At 43.9% G+C, this 22,211-nt stretch overlaps 1 protein-coding gene across 2 annotated transcripts in view; it reads right to left on the bottom strand.

Moving 5' to 3' along the window:
* Positions 1-22,211, bottom strand: part of rabgap1l (RAB GTPase activating protein 1-like) — a 90,072-nt gene that overhangs the window by 16,141 nt on the left and 51,720 nt on the right. For both annotated transcript variants that reach the window (XM_040015054.1, XM_040015053.1), the window contains exons 15-19: positions 15,985-16,059; positions 14,613-14,738; positions 11,165-11,308; positions 6,126-6,167; positions 1,052-1,180 (exon numbers count right to left, since the gene is read on the bottom strand). In XM_040015054.1, the coding sequence (XP_039870988.1) occupies positions 1,052-1,180; positions 6,126-6,167; positions 11,165-11,308; positions 14,613-14,738; positions 15,985-16,059 (516 nt within the window). The remainder of the gene's footprint in view (positions 1-1,051; positions 1,181-6,125; positions 6,168-11,164; positions 11,309-14,612; positions 14,739-15,984; positions 16,060-22,211) is intronic.

A 22,211-nucleotide genomic window follows, 5' to 3' on the forward strand; every position in this document is an offset into this window, starting at 1 on the left:
AGGTTGTGTGGGTGCACAGAACCAAAATACTACTAAAGCCACCAATGCAGAAGACTCCTGAGCCGCAATACAGGATATCCTGTATGACGACAAACACAGAAGCACACGAGAATCATAAGAGAACAGCATCCTATCAACGTGGCCTCGAGCCGACTCACTCGGGATAAGAAAATGTAAAATATTACAGTACGTATCACTGAGACGCAGGGGAGAGGAGGGTGGATGATTATCTCTTCCATCTTTTTTCTCCTTCCTTCCTCTGTCGTAACACAAACCGCTGACACAAGTACACACAGCATCGCACACACCGTGTACCGTTCTTTGGTCTCTGGTGAGCTCGGCAAATTCCCTGAATGCCAGCGGCCGCTTTAAGGTCAGTAGGAGGATCCTAACGGCATCAGGAAGTATTTTAGGGAAAACACGGCCTGGACCGCCATCCATAGAAACCATGTTGTAGGTGATGGATTCACAGAGCAGAGGAAAACAAATGCACAATAAAGACTTTTACAGAAGACTAAAGAAGCAAAGATAAAAGTATATGGTACAGAAACTGCACTGTGCTTAACCTCTCTGGCCTGGTGCTCCAGATGCTTCCACCTACTGCACATCACTTCATTAGAGCGTTCTGACTGACAGCACAGGGCTCAGTTCCTTCCTGCTTCACAGTGAGTGATGCTTTCTACATTTCAGGATGGCTTTCAATACCCAGAATGAGACAACGTAATCACTAATGTTCCTTAAAGTACAGCATTTAGTCACAGCTCACCTCTGCAGAGCGTGGTGCACGTGAAACACGAGTAACCCTGCTGTGGCACATGAATAAGCAGCTCAGCGAGTGCGATACCGCTGCAGGCCACCTGAGAGAGAGTGCACTGTGTACAAACCACGGGTGCTGCTGTGGTCCAGACTACCACAGGCTACAACCACATACAGCAGCCAGAACTGCACCTCTGACTCATCTGGCTCAGTGGATACAAGATTTACATGAATACCCTTGCATTATGTGCAAAGGCCTTGTGTGTTTGTACACACTTGCACAACTATCTCTTACCTTGATGTTGCAGGCCTGCTCCATGAGCCTTCGGGCGTTCTCTGCAGCTCTGTATCGTTTGGGGAGCTGGACTCTGAAAAACTTGAGAGCCCCCTCGAAGTCTGCCTGCAACAGGTCCTCTTTAGACGTCTGGAAGGAGACGAGGAGGAGTGGGAGGAGAGAGAACAACAAGGGATAATTAATGAGAGTTTTATACTCAAAGACTAAGAACCAGTGATAATACAGAGAAAACTGTAGTTACACACTTAACTTGTTGTAAGCATTCCCTTACGTGTTATAGCTCTTATTGTAAAACAATAGTTACACTGTAGTTTTATAAAATGATATTTCCTGTGCAGCCAGTTACTTTTAATCATCTCTAAGCAAAGGCTGAGAACTCTCAGTCCATCGGAGTCCTGCTGTGCTAATCCCATGCTGCTCTCCTCCTTCAGCACCTTGTTTATGCAGCAGCATGAGAACCATTTGTAACTCCCATATTTAAACCCTTCACCCCTTGAAATCCCTGATAGGAATGACCACTGAAGCTCTTTTCTGTCATTTTTCAAGCCTCTGATGGGAGACGAGAGGTGACACGTCCTCACGAAACTCAGCGGCTTTCTTTTCCAGTTCCTATTCTAATGGTCGTCAAACCACGTGTTTACTGACACATACCGAGGCGTCGAATATCATCTTTATGGGGTAAAGAGATCACAGAGTATTTAATAACACAACAATACCGCCACCCTGTGGTGAGAAGATGCAAAGACACCAGAATCTGTGTCGAGCGTGTGCTTTGAAATCAAAGAGCATTTTCCTTGTAAGATTATTTTTTGTTCCATTTCTGCAGACGGAATAAACGTGGAGGTGACATCAGGCAGCAAACAAACAGCTCGTGCTGTAAAGGAAATTTCAAGCAGTCAGCTGCATGTACGCAACATGACCAGCAAGGCATCACAGCGACAGATACATCTACTAAATGAATTCATAAACTGAGACTGCATTTTAAAAGGCACACGTTCCCATTTTCCCCATTAAAAACACTCTGGTCTAACTGGTCTAACAGTCAACCACCACTCCATCCCTGCATCGCTCTCTCACCGCCAGCAGCCTGGGGACGAAGAGCCGGTGTCCCATCCCAAGAAGGTCCATGACCCTGCAGAAAGAGTCTGGTGAGGCCTGACTGCCGTGGGCCCTCTCTTCCGTCTTTCCCTCGCCATCTTCCACTGCTTTGCAAACTGCTGGAAGGGGCAAATGTGGGGTCAGGACTGGTACAGGAGGAGGAGAGGGCGGTGGAGAGCGTGGAGGAGATGGAGGTGGGGTGGGACAGGGTGAGGGAGAGGGAGAGGGGTGGTCCCGCTCCGGGGCCAGGATGGAAGATGACTCCAGCGTGTCGTCTAGATGCCCAGGAGTTTCCTGTGTTGTTGGAGTAGACGAGGAGGAGCGTGGGAACCTCCGTTCTCAGCTCAGTGTCAAAAAGTGTTGAGGTTCTGGTGAATGAGGAGAGAGCAGCTGCTATTTGCACGCCGTGGCAGCCCGGCGTTCAGGAGGGCAGGTGGAAACGAATGGAAGACGAGCTCAATGAAACACAGCAACTCGGCAGCCGGCGCTTCGACGTCCAGGACACGTGACGTTCAGATCGATCCAGTTCATCCGGGCAACGCAGACTATCAACACGTGGACAAGACGTTGGCGGAGGCCGCTCAGCTTGTACCACTGTCAGAGCCCGGCGCCGGCCCCCCGGTGCGACGCAATCACAGTCAGGAAACGATGTGTTGGCGCTGCTTTCCACATAATGCTGAGTCTTTCAGCTACCTGCCAGACTTGCTTTGAAACCCAATCACACGACCCACTCTCATCTTCTTCCCCTGGCAAACTCCCTCTAACCAATTCCAATCCAGCGTACTGTTGCCTGGCAACAAAGCTGCTCAACACGTGGGGTGCTTCTCCAGCAAACGGCGGCACTGGATAAGAACGCCACCTTTTTTTATTTTTCCTTCGCTGACTTCAAAGACACGGAGAAAATCTGGCTCCGGCTGCACGGCGGCGTGGCCTTAATGCTCGAGGCTCAGCGCGTGAGCGATGACACATCAAAGCAGTCGATACGTTTGTACCCACTTTGCAAATGGAGCTTCGCCGAGGTCTGATTTCTCTGAAATGACCGTGAAATAAACAGCATTGATCTCTTTGTGCGCCCTCCACGCCTGGACAGGCGGTCCTAGCGAAAAAGCAGAAAAGGACGAGATGTGGTCCGTTTGGAACGTGGCGCGTTTGCGCCCGCAGGAGACGATGCGCTGCGTGTTTGAGTTAGAGTACGGCTGAGCGGATGCTGAACTCACTGACTCACACGCAAACCAGTGATGCATGAAAACCAAGATGGAAAAATGGAACAGAACAGAAAGTGTGTGACGACAGCCTCCTTCAGCTCTTCACCGGTGTAAGACTTTCAATTCTGCACAAATCCAAACCACAGCAAGCAGCAGCCTAGTTCACAGCGCGAGCCTGGACTCCTGCTTCTGCCCTCAGCAGATTTCTATCAGCAGGAGCAGCCGTGCATCCGGTCTGTATTTGTCAGTAGATTTTTGAGCTCAGGAGCTGCCTCCTTTAGGTAGAAAGTCCTTTCTCGTTGCTCTGAACAGCACCGACTCACTGAACGAGGGTACGAGTGGGTGTTGGATCTGCAGGAGTCTCTGCCTTGGCCAGCAGCTGGGACCAGGCAACGCAATGAAGCCACGCCACAGTGTTTCCAACCCTCAACCTCTCTGTACTTGTGATGCTAGGAGCTAATAGCTATCAGTAGCAGGGGCGGCTCCGTTGCAGAGGTCTGGCTGGTGGACGGAGGTAGCGTGTTGGACAGATACATATCCAACCAGAGAAAAGGAGGAGGTAGAGGTAGTGGAGCAGGAGGTAAAGAAGATAGGGAACGAGGAAGTGAGTGAAAGTAAAGGCTCCGAGCAGGCATCCACGGCAGGAAAGGATAAAGAGCAAAAAGAGCAAAACATAAAATCACAGACACACACAGCTTTTCTCCTTCAGGTCCAGATCGCTAACGTTATCTCTTATGCCCCTGCTGTGATGTGGATGTGGCGACTAAGCCGGAGAGGGAGGGAGGGAGGCGAACACAGATGGAGGGAGGGGTGATGAGAGCGAGGAAGAGTGCAGGATGGATGGAGGGAGGAGGAGGGAGCCTCTGGGGAGAATGCCGTCATGCCCGGCCAATTAGAAAGAGGCAGTGGAAGCCCCTACCACACTCCTCCCTCCTCACATCCTCGTTTGTTCTCCATTTCCAACCATCGTATCCACCGCATCTTTCTCTCTGACACAGAATAACTGATGACCAGCACACAGAGGAGGAGGGCTTTTCAGAAACCAGCCATCCTTAATTTTAACCAGAGAAAAAATAAAAGCACAGCCATTGCCTCATTAGTATCTGAAAGCTTCTTATTACTGTTATCATAATCATTGTTATTCAACTATATGAGTGCAAGTTATTTTATTTATTCTAGTATTTTAAATGCAGACCTTATTCATTTGTGTGGACTGGTCGATAATAAACACGAGTAACTAATCGGTAAAAGTAAAATATTGATCATGGCATAAGAAGTTCAAACGCAGCCATGAAGTTTCTTCTGGGATCACAGGAAAGGTAAAGAAAAGAGAGAAAACTTTCCTGGTTGTTCCATCATTTTATCACACGCTTGTGTAAAATTCAGCCTTTCACACTCCGGCTGTGTAAAAAAGAGGAAAGAAGGTGAGGCTGTTTATGCCAGACTTCATCTGTTTACCTGGAAACTGTCAGCCAGTGTAATTACGAGCCAGCTAACAGAGATTTGTTGTCACAAAATGAAAAACTTGTACCTGAACAGTACTGAGAACAGAGGAGGTCCCATCAAATTACTGCCCACACTGAACAGCCAGACACAGACGTGCTGTATGACACAGTCATCCCACCAAAACTCACTGATCTATCCCACCACAAACAGAGAAAATAACAACAAGTAGTAATTCTTCACCCCTGTGCTTGGACAACAAAAACATGCAAACCATTTGGTATTTAAAAAAGCAAAAAGTAAAAAAAAAGAAGCCCCAAATTTTAACCAATTTAAAATCAACCAAACATGTTATTAACTAGCATACTAGGTGATAATACTAATCCCTTAAATCAAAGACAAACAGTTTCCTGGTCTGTACGCTGACAGTCTGTGACCCAGCCGTCTGGTTCCTGTGATTGAGAACGAAGTTGATTAAATATGTAACTTTTGTCTCCCCCTTCTGGCAGTAAGTGTGATTACACAAACACTGTCGATCGTGCTGTTGAAGAAAACCTGCAGCTTTTCTTCTCTCTTGTTTTTTTAAATCTGGAATATCCTTACATTTTTCACCCATGGGCTCCATGACACTCAAGCCAACTGCATCTCATCCCGTCTCTGGTAAACCAATGAATGAATGGATCAAACCAACCGATCAGATAAAATACAAAAGCATCAACAGCTCATCTAAAACTCTGCTACATTTCAAATGACCACAAATTGTTTAGCTCAGTGTGGTTTTCCTCCTCTGTCAAATCTGCAGCCTTTACTGTAAGAACTCAATAATAATAATAATAATAATAATAATAATAATAATAATAATGGATTGCATTTATATAGCGCTTTTCGGGGCCTTCAAAGTGCTTTACAATTCCACTATTCATTCACTCTCACATTCACACGCTGGTGGAGGCAGCTACAGTTGTAGCCACAGCTGCCCTGGGGCAGACTGACAGAAGCCAGGCTGCCATATCGCGCCATCGGCCCCTCTGACCATCACCAGTAGGTGGTAGGTGAAGTGTCTTACCCAAGGACACAACGGCAGAGACTGTTGTCTCGAGACTAACCATTTGCTTTCTATGGACAAACCACATGAAGTGTATGCAACTAATGCAACCAGCTTCCTCTCTTCCAGATGCAGTTTGTGATTTGACCACTAGGAGGGGACAGATGTAAACAAATGCCTCTTGTTGCAATCCGGCCTGCATGTGCTTTGATTTGCACTTTGGGCTTCCTACATGTGCAGAGACTGATTTAAACACAGATGTACAAAGAAAGTGAGGACTGACCTTGAGCAGGGCGAGGGCTACGTTGAAGATGATGTTCAGTCCCTGAAAGAGAAGAACTATTTGTGAAAACAGAAACAATAGAAACAGCTACATTCATTTGCATGTGTCGTTTTTAAAAGCCACTTTAGCAATTTTAAACTTGATGCTGCACTTTGGAGCTGTAAAAACGAAAATCTGCAAACAGCGAACAGAGTCACATTTTTCTGAAACAATACTTAATCTCGAGTTCTGCAAGAATCACTGCCACAGTAAACCAAAAAGAAACCGTCGGCTCCACTTCTCAGCTTTTGCTCAGGTCAGGATAACCTCAGCTTCTTATTTTCTGTTTTTCATACCCACACCTTTATAAACACACGATCACAGTGATGGATGCTCTGTTCACATGCACAAGTACAGTTTAACTGTTCATCATAGCGATGCTGGACATGCAATTACAGGATCAAACAGAAACAAATATCTACTGTGTGACAAGCTTCTGCCGTTTTACTATCAATCAAGGAGCGCCAACACAACTTTATAAATATTTTCACAGACGAGCAGATGTGTGAGCTGAACATGGTCTTTTACAATTAGCTTATCAGTATTTATTTATGCCACAGAGCACCGTACAGTTCAGTTCAGCATAAAATTTGTAGGAAACACAAATTTCCTTTTATCGTCTGATGAGTACTCTACGAATGATTCTGCAGCTGCAGCACAAAGAAACCCAAATACAAGCTTCACAGGGTAGAGCCAATCCAGAGGCGCAGAGTGCTGCTTAAAAACAAACGCCCCTTTCTTTTATATATAACGTGCATATTTTGTTGTATTATTTCGACCATTTCTTCATACAGTGCTTGTAATTTTGACCAAAAGAAAGAAAATGTAATGCGGATGCAAACTCTGCATGGGAACACCCATCTCCTTGGTCTCCGTGACAACCAGTTCACATGGCAACACAGAGCTAAAAATATCTGAGCAGCTCTAAAAATATCTGAAGAAAGAGAAAAGAGGGGGAGCTCTGCCTCCACACACCTATCTATGCAGGCCTCAAGATGGCGCTAGAGTGCTGAGGCATGAGCAATGGCGTGTTTGGGAGGAGAGATTATCTCGAACTGTGTGTTCAAGCAGGGCACGTTGTTGGGGACAAGAGAGAAACATCCATAGACGGGGAGATACTAAACTGGGGAGAGAAGATCTATCTATCTATATCTAGAGAGATTATAGATATAGAGCAAGAGGAATGATCAGCATACATTTCTAAGGAGACCATCAAATAAAGACAGCAGCTGAGACAAAGAGAGTGATTAACAATGAGGGTCTGACAGTGACGAGGAACAATCACAAAGAAGAAGATTGTCAGAGTGAAACAAAAGAACAAAGAGTTTGTCCTGCTTTAAAACAGCGACGTACTTACAGGTTTACATACAAACAGAAAGAAAAAGAGAGCGAGAAAACAAAGATTTAAAAAAAAAAAAACACCACAGAAAAGTTTCAGGAAATGACAAAGTGTGAGTGCAACAAACAAAATGACAATACAAGAAAAAGATAATGGAAAAGAAGAGAGGAGTGAGAGATGGTGAAAAGGATGAGGGGGGAGCATAATATCACAATGCTGCTTTAACAGGCAGATTGTCATCATGCGGCTCAATGGGTGAGAAAGACTTGGGAAACTTTTAATTGTTCTGCCTGAGGCTAACTGGGAGGCAGGAAAGGGGAGACTGGAAAAAAAGGAAGGGAAGAAGGAAGCAAGGCAGAGAGGGAGGAGGATGGAAGAAAGTTGATTTTGCATTTGATGCAATTACAGTGAGACAGTCGGTCAAAGCATTAGGAATGAAAACACTAAAATCCCACCGTGTTTATGTACTTTTATTTTTAAAAATAGAGTCATTAAGTCAAATTGTAACCAAGGACGATGGCGTTGGTAACTGATAAGGTTACTTTGTGTTAAAAGTCAGAATGTGACACAGCAGGTCATACTCGCTGCACACTCACTGAACGACATGAGCAGTTCATTAGGATCTGCATGCATTAGATCAGGTGTTCCTCAGGGCTTTGTTATCGGCCCCATGCAGCCTTGTGCGTAGGCTGAAACATTACATGGCCCCCATTGTATTTCTGGTTCCACCAAGTCTATGGCAGCTACATCAGTCCCCTAATCCAGCGCTCCCCAACCTTTTTTGTGCCACGGACAGTTTAATGTCAGACAATATCTTCACGGACCGGCCTTTAAGGTGTGGCGGATAAATACAACAAAATAAAATGATACGACCACGACAAAAACTGTGCTATTTTGTAAATGTAATAACAAATGCAAATTCACTGTGTAATTGTGTAACTTTATTAGCAGCGTCCTCCTGAAAAGCGCCAACAACACTGAGAGTAACATCCTCCTCTCTGCCCCTTAATGCTCTCTGGTCACTATGGTAACGTGTAAATATTTCTTTCAAAATAAGACGCACAACTACATCCTGGAAAAGACCCAGGGAAACAGAGTTAACGATAAAAACGATTTTTTTTTAAAATGGACCGGTACCGGTCCATGGCCCGGGGGTTGGGGTCCTAACCTGTATCGTTGGTTCACCCTCAGCTGCAAACCACCTCAGCGTACGTGCAGGGCCATGTTCTGATGAAGCTTAAAGAACATCATCACAAACAGGAGTGGAGATGAGACGAAACTCCAGAGTCCACGACCCGCTGAAAACCGATTTGACTTTTTGCCAAGGACGGGAACACCGCTCTGTTAAAGGACCCGACAGTTCGTAGCAATCACCCACCGTTGTTGGCCACGTACCCCGTAGTCCTGCTACACCGCCCACAAGATCCCCTGGGGGGCCACCGTGTAGTACTTTGCCCAATACTTGTCTTTCTGGTATTCAGATATTTTGTGTAAATGACTGAAACACTGAACGGAACAGCACATTATTCCCTCTCTTCATCTCAGTTTCCTAGTTTCTCTGCAGCTCTTCTGCAGGAGTCTCCAGAGCTGAATGTGTCTGATCTATGGATACTGGCCCACAAGTCTGTTCACTGTTTGTTGATGCTCAGTGCTCCGCTTCTCTCTCTCAGCTTTCCTCTCACTCAACCAGTCGAGGCAGATGGCTGCCCAACCTTAGCCTGGTTGTGTCAGGGGTTCCTTCTGCGCAAAGGGAGCTTCTCCTCCCCGCCGATGCCAAGTGCATTCTCAGGGGTGAAATCGCCATCGTTAACTTACCATGTAAAGTGCCATGAGACGACACGGGATTATATTGTACTATAGAACCACATCCAAGACTGTTTGGCAGTGTGTGGGGTTTTTTCGTCAACCCAACTCTGAAATATATATTTTTCGATATATACATATCTGAAATGTATCATATAAAGCTCCTCAGTGACGCCCGTTATTTCTGGGAATAACGCTTCTTCTGTCACACAGATTTTGTAAGATGATAAGTGACTTGCTCATCGATCGGTATTAGGTCAGGTGGCCCTGATGATATTAGATCATTGATAGCATCGACCCTAAAAGGCCTGAGCAGAAGCATCGATGCTGTGTGCCCTTTACTTGTGGCCACTGATAACCGGGAAGTGCAGTTTGGGCTCGCCGACTCCTCCCTCACTACTCTAGTCTCCTTCCACATTCCAGAAGGGCTCGTGGAAACTGATTTGGATTTGCACCGCGGTAAAAGCACCAGCAGCTTGGCAACATCGTGTGACTCTCCTTCATAGCACAGCACTTGCTGTTTTTGTTTGGTTTTTTTAAAGGGTCAAGGTCCCGTTTATTTACACAGCACACTACCAACAACCCATGCTGCACAAAGTGTTTACAATGTAAAATACCACTACAATAAATAAAATGCACAACAATGATGCAGCAAAATATAGAAAAATGAATAAAATAACAACTAAAACAAAGCTGCGAAAACCAAACTGTTTAGGTCAGCGTGAGTTAAAAGCAGATCTGCGAGACAGAAAGGTGATTTATTTTTTATCTCATTAAGATGTTGCACCTTTTTTTCCCCCCATATGTCATATCCTCTTAGTATTGTATGAAAATATCTTCTAACCCCGTTTGTACAAAATCATCTCTACACATATCATGATGAACTGTATTTCCGTAATTTCTTTATACATTTGAAGTGACCACAAAAGCCAATTATTTGGCTTCACTAGATATTCTCAGGGATCTTTGTCCATGTGCCAAAGCTTTTTTTTGTGCAGATCTAATATCAGGAGGACTATTCCAGAGTCTGGGACCTGCCACAGAGCAGGCCGTGGAATAGTTAAGGTTAGTTTGGACAAACAAACAGGAGCTCAGACCGGTGAGAAGGGGCTCGGCCGTTCAGTGATTTTAAACAAAAATTACGATTTTAAATTGGATCGTGTAAAGAACAGGAAGTCAGTGTGGAGAGGCCAACACCAGGGTTACAGGCTCCTTCACTTTAGTGCCAGTCGCAGTCGAGCAGCTGCATTTTGGACCAACTGGAGACGGTAAAGAGAGGCCTGGTCCAAACCAGATACAGAGAACTGCAGTAGTCCAGTCGGCAAGTAATGAACACATGAATAACACGTCCAAAGACATCAGCTGGAAGGTGTGGCTTTACCTTGGTTCACACAGTTTAAAGGAACCATCAAGGTGCACACTGAGGTTTTTAACATTTGCCTTACAATAGGGAGCTAAGGGGCCCAGAGCCCCGTCACTCTGCTTATTAACGATTAATGATTGACGGGTATTATCTGACAACACACCTGCCGGCTGAGGGCTGAGGGGTAATAAAAACTGCTTGGAGGAATATATTTCTGTGGAGCTAGCAGAACTTGCAGCATACATTACTTCTGAGCATTTTCCACATCACAGCAATGAAGCCAGGCATTTTTAGAAGAGCTGTTTTCAGCCGTCTTTGTGGACATCCAAGCCTCTCCTCTAATACCCTTCTCCTGACCCCTCGTAACCTCCTTTCTATCCACCTTCAACTGATTTCCTGTTTCCAGACAGTTGAGCATCGCCTTACTGGACTCTGGACAATGTAGACTAAAGCCCTCTCCCCATGTAATCAGTATAACAAGTGCACTGACGTTACCTCGCAGAGCAGCAGGTCGGTGATGTGAAAAACCATGCACAGGGGGAATTTGGCGGTGAAGAGCGTTAGGAACCACTGGGAGGCGTACATGTGTGCCTCCAGGTTCAGGTTTTGGAAGTGGGACCACAGATCTGGAAGTTGTTCCTGTAGGAGAAGCAAAAAGGGGAACTTGTGAGATAAAACAGCACTTACAAACAGATAAAGATGTGGCTCTGCTTGTCATTTCAATTTTACATTATTTCATTTTTGCTCCTGCTTTATTAAATCATGCTGTCTCACTGAGATGATAATCTCTCCCAAGAGACCCACAACTAAGAAAAAACTAAATAAATAAATACATTTTAAAAATACACATAACATAATACAGTATTATATCACAGCTGCCAAACAGACCAGGAGATTGGTTTGACATTAGACATGTTTTTAATGTTGTACAGAAAAAATACAATCATACAGTTAAAAATCTAAAGACACTAAAATAAATGTATTTTATTTGTGTCCTTAGTGTTTTTACAACCTTTGTTCCAGTTACTTTTAGCTTTGAGTGTTCGAGCACATACAGTGAACCACAGAGTTCATTGGACAACACTTATATCTGACATCATAATGTATTTTTCGGACCATAAGGCGCATTAAGCGAAACAAAAAGGTCAGATAAGTCAAACTTTACTCAGCTCATTCTTCTTGCTTCTTCCACTTCAGTAACATTGATTCATTAATGCTGTATTCTCTCACAGCTGCTCTATTCCCATGTTGTTGCAGTATATTAATGACTAACCTCGTGTTGTGGATGGATTATCTCAGTTGTTCTCCTGACTGAAGTTTGGTCCGTTTACAGCATCCTGCCATGCGATTGCATTTGTCTCTAACCATCAGGAACCCTCATGTTAACTTTTATCAGTGGAAAAAAGTTGGCGTTCATCCTCCAGCTTCACTGTGCTAATGTTATGCTAACATAGCTGTGTTGCTAGCAATCACGTAGCACATCATTATATAGCAGCTAGCCCAACTTCAGTAACCCTACAAACGTCACTGCTGTGTAGTTTTCTGTCTTCATTTATGCTGGAAGTGACAGCAGAGCTGTACGTTTGAATTTTTTCAGAAATCTCTCAGTCAGAACATGCTATATCATGTTTAGGTGGAAGCTAGCGAGCTAACTTCTAACTCTGTTAAATGTCATAAATTCTGTTTTCATGGATGCCTGGATGTTAAACTTCATTGTTACACCTGGTAAAGCAGCAACGCTGATCATTTTATTAAAGATGAAAGAATTTAGACCGTTTTTAACTCACAGTGATGCTGCAGTGTTTGTTTGACTTTGGGACCTGAAGCAGTGTTGCCAACTCCTCAGTAAGGAAAATCGCTATTGGCTGTCCTAAAAGTCGCTAGAAGTCACTAAATGACGTCATCGCCTAATTTGCATAATTTGTCATGCTAATCTAATTGTAACCTATGTTGTTGGAGAGCGAAATAACATCGTGGAAGAGACATAAAGTGAGTAAAAAACGTCCTAAATGCATTTAGAATTTATTTTGAACTACACATTAAATTTCTTTTAGCAATTATTGTTTTTTTAATGTCACAATTCCAACCCTGCTCCTTTACCCGGGCTTGGACCGGCAAAAGGGACCCGAAATAGGCACTCTGGTGGAGTTACTCTGTGTGTGTGTGTTTATAAGTAGTTTTAAACATTGTGATCCACAAAACAGCATAAGAGTAAAAGAAGAACTGACTGCGTTACAGTCAGTGCAGGAGCAGCGGCTTCACTGATGCGGGATTCATTTGCCGTTCAGACGCATAGGTGAGAACATCTCCTGCCCTGATAGCAGCGGGGGGAGGACTATCCTCCGCCCGTGAGCTCTTTGGCACGGGCGAGGTGCCCACGGCAGCACCGCTGCTTGTTGAGAGTAAAAGCGATACCCGCTTTCACGTCAAAAAGTCGTCATAAATAAGTCTCCGATAACACCAGAAAAAGTCGCCAGATTTGTCACTAGTTGCTTTTTAGAAAAAAAGTCGCTAAGGGGGTCTGAAAACTCGCTAAATATAGCGACAAAGTTGCTAAGTTGGCAACACTATGACGGAGTTTAGGACCCAGATTCCTCCTCGAGGCTCCTGACTACAGTAGCCGTAATACTCCAACAATCCATCAAGCACTGTGGCTTCGTAGCTACCAAAGTCGTAGTAAAACATTTTTTGACAGATTTTTGAGCGCCGTGTAGCACATAAAATCTGTTCAGGTCAGTAAGCACAACCGGAATTCATACATAAGGCGCACTGTCGATTTTTGAGAAAATTAAAGGATTTTAAGTGCACCTTATAGTGCGGAGAATACGGTACTCTATATTATCAGATGGTATCATTGCACTGAGCTAATGTGATTGCACTAAACTAACTGTCTTCATGCTGACGGGCGACTGCTAGCAGAGGCAGGACGGATTTAGGCGCCAAGATCAACTCGGTGGATTTAGGTTGTAATACCTGAGTGGGATGGGACATCAGCACTCATTATCCTCAAAGGAGAAAAAGCCTACACAGGCTGCAAATCTATACTCAACTCTGAAATATAGATTTTTTTGTTTTAATGAAAGACAGGAGTCAACAAGGCAACATGTTACAGTCCAAATATGACGCAATAACTGGCAACGTCCTCTAAAGCACGAGTAGACTCAAACTTACAGAGTTAAATGCAAAGTCTTTTTCTGTTTAGTGCACTGGTTCATGCATTTAATCAGTAATTATTAAACAGCTCCATTATGAGGAAAGTACCAATGCTGGAAAATGAAATCTAGTGTAAATGAATGGCCCTTGAGACTGGTCTGTATCACAAGTGAACTTCATGGCATTTAAGTCATGAAGCAGACAGATGGGATCAATTTTAATGTCGAGCTGTAACTGTACGGCCTCTGAGGCACAATCATTTAAATTTCTGCAACTAAGTAGTGAGATCAAAAAATGTGTTGCAAATGACCAAAGACAACAAAGGCAACTAAGTGGAAAGAGCTATTCCCGCATGCTAGGTGACTCGCAGCTCTAACAGAGCTTGTAATCATCAGCAAACTGTCCTTGATTTGTAAAAAATGAAGGTAGGCCTGAGTCCTGTGTACAAACAATGACGTCCAAGCTGACTACAACTCCCAAAGTGAATCCACTTTCCAAAAACAGCTTTTAAAATACTCCCAAACACAGTCAAATAGATTTAGAAGACTGATATATGCTTTAATCTGAAGCTTAACCCAATTCATATTTACTCATTTCACCGACTACGGTCCAAAGTGAAGCTTATTAAGCTCCAAATAAAAAGTAGCCCAGAATGAGGGAGCAGGTCGTGCACAACAGCAACATGACAGACAAAACTAAACCTACAAACAGAAAGCGGTGTGATGCAGACCGTCCTTCCTGTCAGGGTCCCATTGATTGATTTAAAAATGTAAAAGGTTGCTCGACTAACCTGCATCAGCCTCTCCAGCTGGTAGAACTTGCAGTGAAGATCTTCAAAGTTGTTCTTGTAGAGAGCTCTCAGGCCATATTCATACATGATTTTTACCAAAACACAAAAGGCCTGCTCCTCGGGCATCTGAAAGCATGTGGATAACCTCAATCAGCAACACTTTGGAAAAATGACAACAGCTAAATATCCGAAATGAGTTCCTGCTGACACAAAAGGACAGAGCAGCTCCCTCGAGAAGACTCAAACATGGCCGTCACCTAACAGTGGAGGGAAACAGTGCAGCTGTGGAAGATGCGACTAAAACAAGTTTCATGTGTGAGCATGTGTGAAGACGAGGAGCAGGAGAGAACGCCTAACGCTGTGCTCGTCTCTCGGTGTGTGCACGGCTTCTCTCCTTCACGTGCACGCTCTCACAGACTGTGAGGTGATATTTAATCAGAGTGACAGTATGTGTTTGGGACTGAATGGGCTCCTGCAGGTAAACCTGAGCCTCTATTAATATTCCTGACATCTCCTCTATAACCTCTCCCTCCTCCCTCTATTACACGCCTCCTCCTCCTCCTGTGTAACCCCTCTTTCTTACACTGCTGCTGTCCCCTTTATCTTTACAGCCTTCTCCTCCTCTATAACTTTTTCCTTGTGTCCTCCTTCTGCAGCCAGCTCCTCACCTTCACATCCCTTCAACAAACGTGCAGCTCTTGTGCACATCTCTCCGACCTCATCCCTACTCCTCTCTCCCACAACATCTCACTCCTCTTTAACCTCTGCTGCCCTCGCCATTTGGACTTTGACCAAACTTCCACAGCTCTCTTACCCCATGTGTCAACTCCACTGTCTGTCCTTCATGTGTCCTCTAAAAACTTGCTCACATCAAATTTGAGGTAATATTTGTGCAAAGTCACTTTACACACAGCATGCAGGTACTATAAACATGGATTTGTGACCTTGAACGTGTGTGTGAAAGGAATCGATTCTCTCACTCCTTCTCTTCATCCACATCATCTCATTCAGTGTGTTATATTACCCTGCTGCTTTATTATACTTTGTACAAGCCAGGAAACTGTTTGTAGAGACAGTAAAGTCTCGGTGCAGGAGCACGCTGCTCGTGTTAACCTTGATCATTTGTTTGAGTGCCATCTGCAGATGTAGGAGAATCAAGGTTACATTTAAGCAGCGACAGAAAGCTTTTATTCTGAAAGCCAGGGAGAAACACTGGAGGCAAATTCTTTTGCAAATGCACAACGAGTCTGTGTAAAAGTCATAAATGAATATGCATGAGCACAAGCATGTGTTTAGCAAACAGTGCTAACTGGTGTGTTGGATCATCTGATGTACAGTGAACAGCTGATGGATGGATGAGAAGTTTACTTACATGTAAGAGGAGAACAGCGGCGAGGAACGACTGACCCTGGCAGTAACCAATTTCCTCATCGTAGACCGAGTAGGCCTGCAGGAAAACAGCAAATGACAAAAGACAGAAACCAGTTCCATTAGGTTCCTCCCATCAGCAGCACGAGTATCTGAGTCAGTTTGCTTAAAATGCAAAATGCAACAGCGTAGTGTTAAAACCTTTATTAAGATCATTTCTTGTACTGTGCTGCAGCCTGCTGCTCGCATTAACCATAAAACAACTTCATCAGCCACAGCTGAACAAGCCCAGTGTGTTATGGAGCAGCTTACATTGTTCTGAGCCACCAGCGTCAGTCTGGTGCTACATCACCTTCCAGCATTCAGATTCAGTGTTTTCAGAGTCGGATGCAACTTCACTGTTCTGACTTTGTGCAGCTCTTTCTGGAGCTTTAACATCTACCATGTTTTCTTGCATCTAAAAGGAAAAATCTAATATTTACCTGTGAAAACTCATTAGCTGGCAGAGCAAAACCCTTAGAGCCGAAAAATCTGCATCGTCGAGGCCACATTTAACAGTAGCACAGTGCCATTAACCTTTGATGCGAGTATGAGGTTTGGGGCCAAACTGCTGTGTAACGAGACGATCAGCCACGGTGAGAAGGCATTAACAGTACAACTAGCTGTTTGTTTTAAATAAAAGCTGACTTATTTTGGACCCACCCAGGTGTTAACCAGGCACACTGGAACTGATAAGAGTATATCATCTTTGCAATCGACTGGACGCCGCTATGAGGGTTTCTGTGACATTGCTGGATGGTTAAGACTTTATTTATTTATATTTATTTATATTCAGGCTTAAAAACAAAAATCCGTGTTTCCTTTTATTATCCAGGTAAATCAGGCAAACCTAATAAGATCTGCTGACAACTGCTATCTATTACCAAACTTTGCAAGCTCACAGCAAAGGAACCCACAAACTGGACAACAGGAAACTGGAAAAACGCTGGCTGGTCTGAAGAGTCTCTGCCGCAGCATTCAGATGACAGCGTCACAATTTAGAGTAAAAACATGAAAGACTGGATCCATCCTGATTTGTATCAGCGGTTCAGGCTGGTGATGGCGTGGGGTGGTACTAACTGAACATCATTTAAACACCACAGAGAATCGTTGCTGCCCGCGTCCATTCCCATGTGACCACAATGAACCAATCTGATGGATTTTCCAGCTGAGAAATCTGCAGCAACTACGCGAGGCTATCATATCATGTTTCCAGCACCTTTTTGAATCTATGCCACAAATAATAAAAGACAAAGGGGGGAAGTTGTACCTAACTCACAAGTGTAGGTTAAAATACACATAAGCAGAGCTACAGGACGACACTGAAGTATAACCGAGTTCGCCTGAAAAGTGTGTTTCTTGTGACTACATGGACTGGTAACATTTGGTTTTAGTGAAAACACTTAACAAATAATCATACACCACTTCATCTTCAAAGCTTGGTGCCTCGCTGATCTCCAGTTCGTCTCAGAACACCAGCAAGTATACGAGACACATCCTGAGAGACAGTTTCTCTCAGCATTACAGTTTTGCTGAGCTAAACCCCCCAAACTTAACTCTATACATCCAAAATGCAAGAGCAGCTTTAAAATACTAGAATCTCTTTCATTTACCAATAACTTAAGAGCGAATGAGAATCCTGCCTGTTCTCAAACGAGGGCGGAGTATATAATAGTCTGGATTGCATAAAACTGTCATTTCAAACTGGCTCTGCACATTTAAGGTCATATTGTATTAAACCTGAACCAGCTGGTGTTGTCCAAAAGAGTGCTCAAACTCATTTCACAGGCTGAGAAACAAAACCCACAGAAAGAGAGACGACCCACCGTCTGCAGTCACTGTTGTATGGATGTCTTTCCCCTAATTATAAATGACTTTATCATCTTACATTTATGTAAAATTCTGTCACCATTACTGTAAATCTTGCACGATGGCTTAATAACATCTTATGTGAGGTCAGTGTGCACCTTTGACCTTTGTGAGTGTTTGTGTGAAGAAATTCTTCAGTGTTTCTTCCACAAAATGCAAAACATATCTTACAGTAGATATGAGAGCTGGCTAGTTAGTCACTAAAGTGACTGATCCAGGAGAATAACCTTCAGATGACCATTCGGGAGAGGCAATGTCTCAAAACGGTCGGTAGCTGACACACCCCACCAATCATGCTAATGAGCCAATAGACAGCCTTTTCACCGTGTAAACAAGAAATGACTTAAAACAATTACACTCGAGCGAAAAGAGCGATTGGACAGCTTACATTCTGGTTTGCTTACACGTGTACGGGAAGACCGGCACTAACACAGGTGTGATCCCAACACCTGCAGTAAGAGGGGCACCGCGTCTATTTTAATATCAATCACCTTGCACTCTTTGCTTATAAGCAAGTGTGCTTAAGTGACATGAAAGCTCAATGTTTGAGAGGCCAGCAGCCCCAGAACTGCGTAAGCTCCCCTTTATTAAGCAGCTGCTCGGCTGGTGAAGCGCGAGGGGAACTACAAGTCCATGAAACACTCTTTAAACCTGTTTTCTTATAATCACTCAAAAGGACGGTAACGGTTCAATATCTTCCACCGATATTTTGGCAGGATGCTCATTCGCTGGCTGGACACTGACTACAGGAGCAGTCAAACATTGGGTTCAAAGACTGTCGCCCCGTTTCCACACCTGAAAAATGAGCGTGGACGTCCAGAGCTCCACTGCTGATCGGTTCAGCTAATTTGGGGTTTGATGTGGAGGTAATGGGGAAGTCTTGTGGAGCTGTCTGGAGCGTAATCTACAAGCTGACATGCTTGATGGAGTGTGGCATTCACACGTCCCCTACTCGGCTGGGAGAAGTGCACGCTGACAGATGGATGGGGGAGGTCCTGGTGGGTGAAATCTAAATTTGTTAGCCTGAGCAGATAATAGGATCAGAGGGATTATTGCCGTCTACGAAGTATGCTCGAATCCTAATATCGAACGAGCAGATTTTTCTGTTCTAACGTGTGAAGTATACAATGGTGGAAATGTGTTGATAATCATAGTATAAAAGTCATAATGTGTGTGTGGTTGCCTCACTGCTGGCAAACAGTCTGAAGCTCCAATGAGTTTAAATTGTTGTTTTCATTTCAGGTAAGAAGCAACTTTAGAAGAGGAGCAAACTCTGATCAGAGTATCGGTCACCCGAACAAAAACTAATATCCTAAAAAACATGTGCACACAAACACACCGCATTAATCTGGCTGATGAGCCATGCTTACATGCTACCATGTTAACTTTCCCCTCTCTTGGTTAAAGTCCCATTTCCATGGAAACAGAAAATATTCCCTTACTCCTGTATCCAGCATCTGAAAGCTTTGAATCCCAGCACTAGCTCGTTAACCTCGATCTTCTCCAGAGGGCACGCTCAGCGCAACACGGTAAATGTTGGGCGTTTTATATCATAGTTTCAGTCAAACTGACTGAAACTGACGATAACTAGGGAGAGACGACGTCCTTCCCTGGAGAATAAAGGTTAGGCTTATTACTGAGTAGGATAGAAAGAGGAAGAGAAACTTTGTGCTGGATCCTCTGTGCCTGTAACCCGCTCATGCCCGAAGATCCAACCAACCTTATCAGCAGCAAATCTACATGGATTTGCATACAAATGAAGGCTAGCTCGCCACTGACCTAGTTGGGTCCAGACTGGATGTTAAACCTTCCTGACAGGTTCTCCCAAAGCGCTGACCAACCATACTCTACTTCTGCAGTGCCAGGAAAACACATGGAGTTCTTCTTCCTCCCTCTAAACCTAGTTTTGATTTTAAAGGCAAAACATACCAGTGTGGGTGCAGCACGAGGCCTTATCCACATCGTTATTTAGCGTATACGCTTTAGATAAGCCGTCTTATTTTCCTCTGTGGTCAGAAATAACCAAACTCATTTCATATTTACCCAAAACCAAGAATCAGATCGACAAAATCTTTATGTTAACACACAGAATACTGAAATACCTCAGATTCCACTTTATATTGCAGCACAGCCCTTCAGGAGAAGTGTAACTGTGTAACACTGTTTCATGAAGAACGTCAGATATTTTGCATGATGAGCATTTCTGAGACTTGTCCTTAAAATTTTCTTCCATATCATTCGGTTACATCTTACATTAGCGTCATCTGTCATTGTTTCTGTGTTTGTCATACATCTGTTGGTTATATATACTTAGAGCCCGATTTTTTGGACACGCCACACCAGGTTGTTAAATCTAAAGTTTCCATTAATCATTTGGAAATTACAGACAATTTTCAGTCGGGCAGGATGTTTTAAGAGGTTTAGAGTCAAGTCTAACTTCTAACTGACAGTTTGCACAAACTTCTATACCCTCTGTGTTTAGATGAGGGGTGTCCAACCCCAGGCCTCGAGTCCCGGTGTTCTGCAGGTTTTAGATGTGTCCTTGATCCAACACAGCTGATTTAGGCTACGTCCACACGTACACGGGTATTTTTGAAAACTGAGATTTTCCGTTTTCGTTTTTAAAAAAAAAAAAAAAAAAAAAAAAAATCCCGTCCACACGTAAAAGCCAAAAACGAAGGAAAACGCTGCTAGCAACACGCCAAAGCAGCAGGTGGCGCTATATTCCTATCCGTGTAGAAATGTTGGCCAATCAGAAGTCAGCCTGGGTGGGAAAGTGTAAACAAAGATGGCGCATAGAAGCAGAACTGAGTCCTGTGTGTATATGTAAGCATTTAAACACTGCAGACAGTAAAATTAACAGTAATGGTATTTTGTGTAAGTCCGTCACTGTAGAAATTTATTTCACCGAAACAATAACGTGGCGCACAGTGTGACGTCAAAAAATGCGCACACCTTGGACGCTGCGTTTTCTCCGTTTTCCTCGTCCACGCGTAAATGCAAAAACTGAGTTTTCAAAAATATCCACCCTGGCAGGAGTTTAAAAATCTCCGTTTTCAGTGACCGAAAACGCCGTTTACGTGTGGACGAAAGGTGCAAACGCATAGAAAAATCTGCATTTTCAAAAATACCCGGGTACGTGTGGACGTAGCCTTAAATGTCCTGAAGTTCTCCAGAGGCCTGGTGATGAACTCATCATGTGATTCAGGTGTGTTGACCCAGGGTGAGATCTAAAACCTGCAGGACCCCGGCCCTCGAGGCCTGGAGTTGGACACCCCTGCTTTAGCTGAACGAACACTCCTCCTGATTACAGACTTGATGGCCCCACCTCCTCCAAACTGTTCTTGATAACCATGAAAATCAATCTTTGAGTCTCATTTTAAAGTCCACTGAGAAGCTATAAGAACCTAATTCAACACTTTGAACCAACTTCAGACATTATATCTGCTTCATTTGTGATGATGTAACATGGGAACAGGTCTAAAGCCTGTGGTGGTGTACAGAGGCAAAACTACAAAAACTGCGTCTTTGTACAACAAACTATGGACCCGAGTAAAGTTGGGTAAATACATCTATGCATAAACATCTTGGATGAGCACACAGCTGCAATCAGGCTAAGAGGACAGTCAGAGATTAAGATTGGATTTATACGACCTTGGCTTTTGTCTGCACCGTGTTATTTCACAGAGAATTACCTCAGGACCCAAGTCCACTGGGAACTCTATCATTTTAACTGAGAGAAGGCAAAGCCGTATTACAGGGGTGTCCTTTTGTGGCTATTCCCTGTTAAATATTTTACGTGTATGCATGGATGGAGGTAAGATTTTACTGTATTACTTTTGGAACTTACATTATATTGTTGTATAAAAAACACATGCATGTAGGGCATGCCCCAACATCCTTTCAACTCTGCGGTTTATCCCCGATTACGTCGAACAAAGGCTGCAACGTTTCGTCTCGTTGTCTTAATAAGTCTCAAGTATTTTGCAATTATACGGCTTACTTATCGCCTCGACTTTCATACTCAAGAATCCTTTTTGGTTGGCAATATGAAGAAATCTCCCACCTACATAACAGCCACTGTGTTTTTCCACTTTTGAAATTGGAAGAAAAGATCAATGACCGTCCACAGAGTGGTGCGTATGTCCAGTAGGTCACGTGTAGGAAGGGCTGGTGTCGATGCCTCAGTGTGCACTGTCAATCATTTACTGTGGAGCCAGATTGAAATGCCAAGCTAATTCCTACTAAGCCATGCCAGACCAAAAAGATTATTAAAAATGATGGCCGGCCTTCCAGGAACAGGTTAGTTTTACCACACATACA

This window comes from Simochromis diagramma, unplaced genomic scaffold, assembly GCF_900408965.1.
Source record: "Simochromis diagramma unplaced genomic scaffold, fSimDia1.1 OVJJ01000453.1, whole genome shotgun sequence".
NCBI lineage: Eukaryota > Metazoa > Chordata > Actinopteri > Cichliformes > Cichlidae > Simochromis > Simochromis diagramma.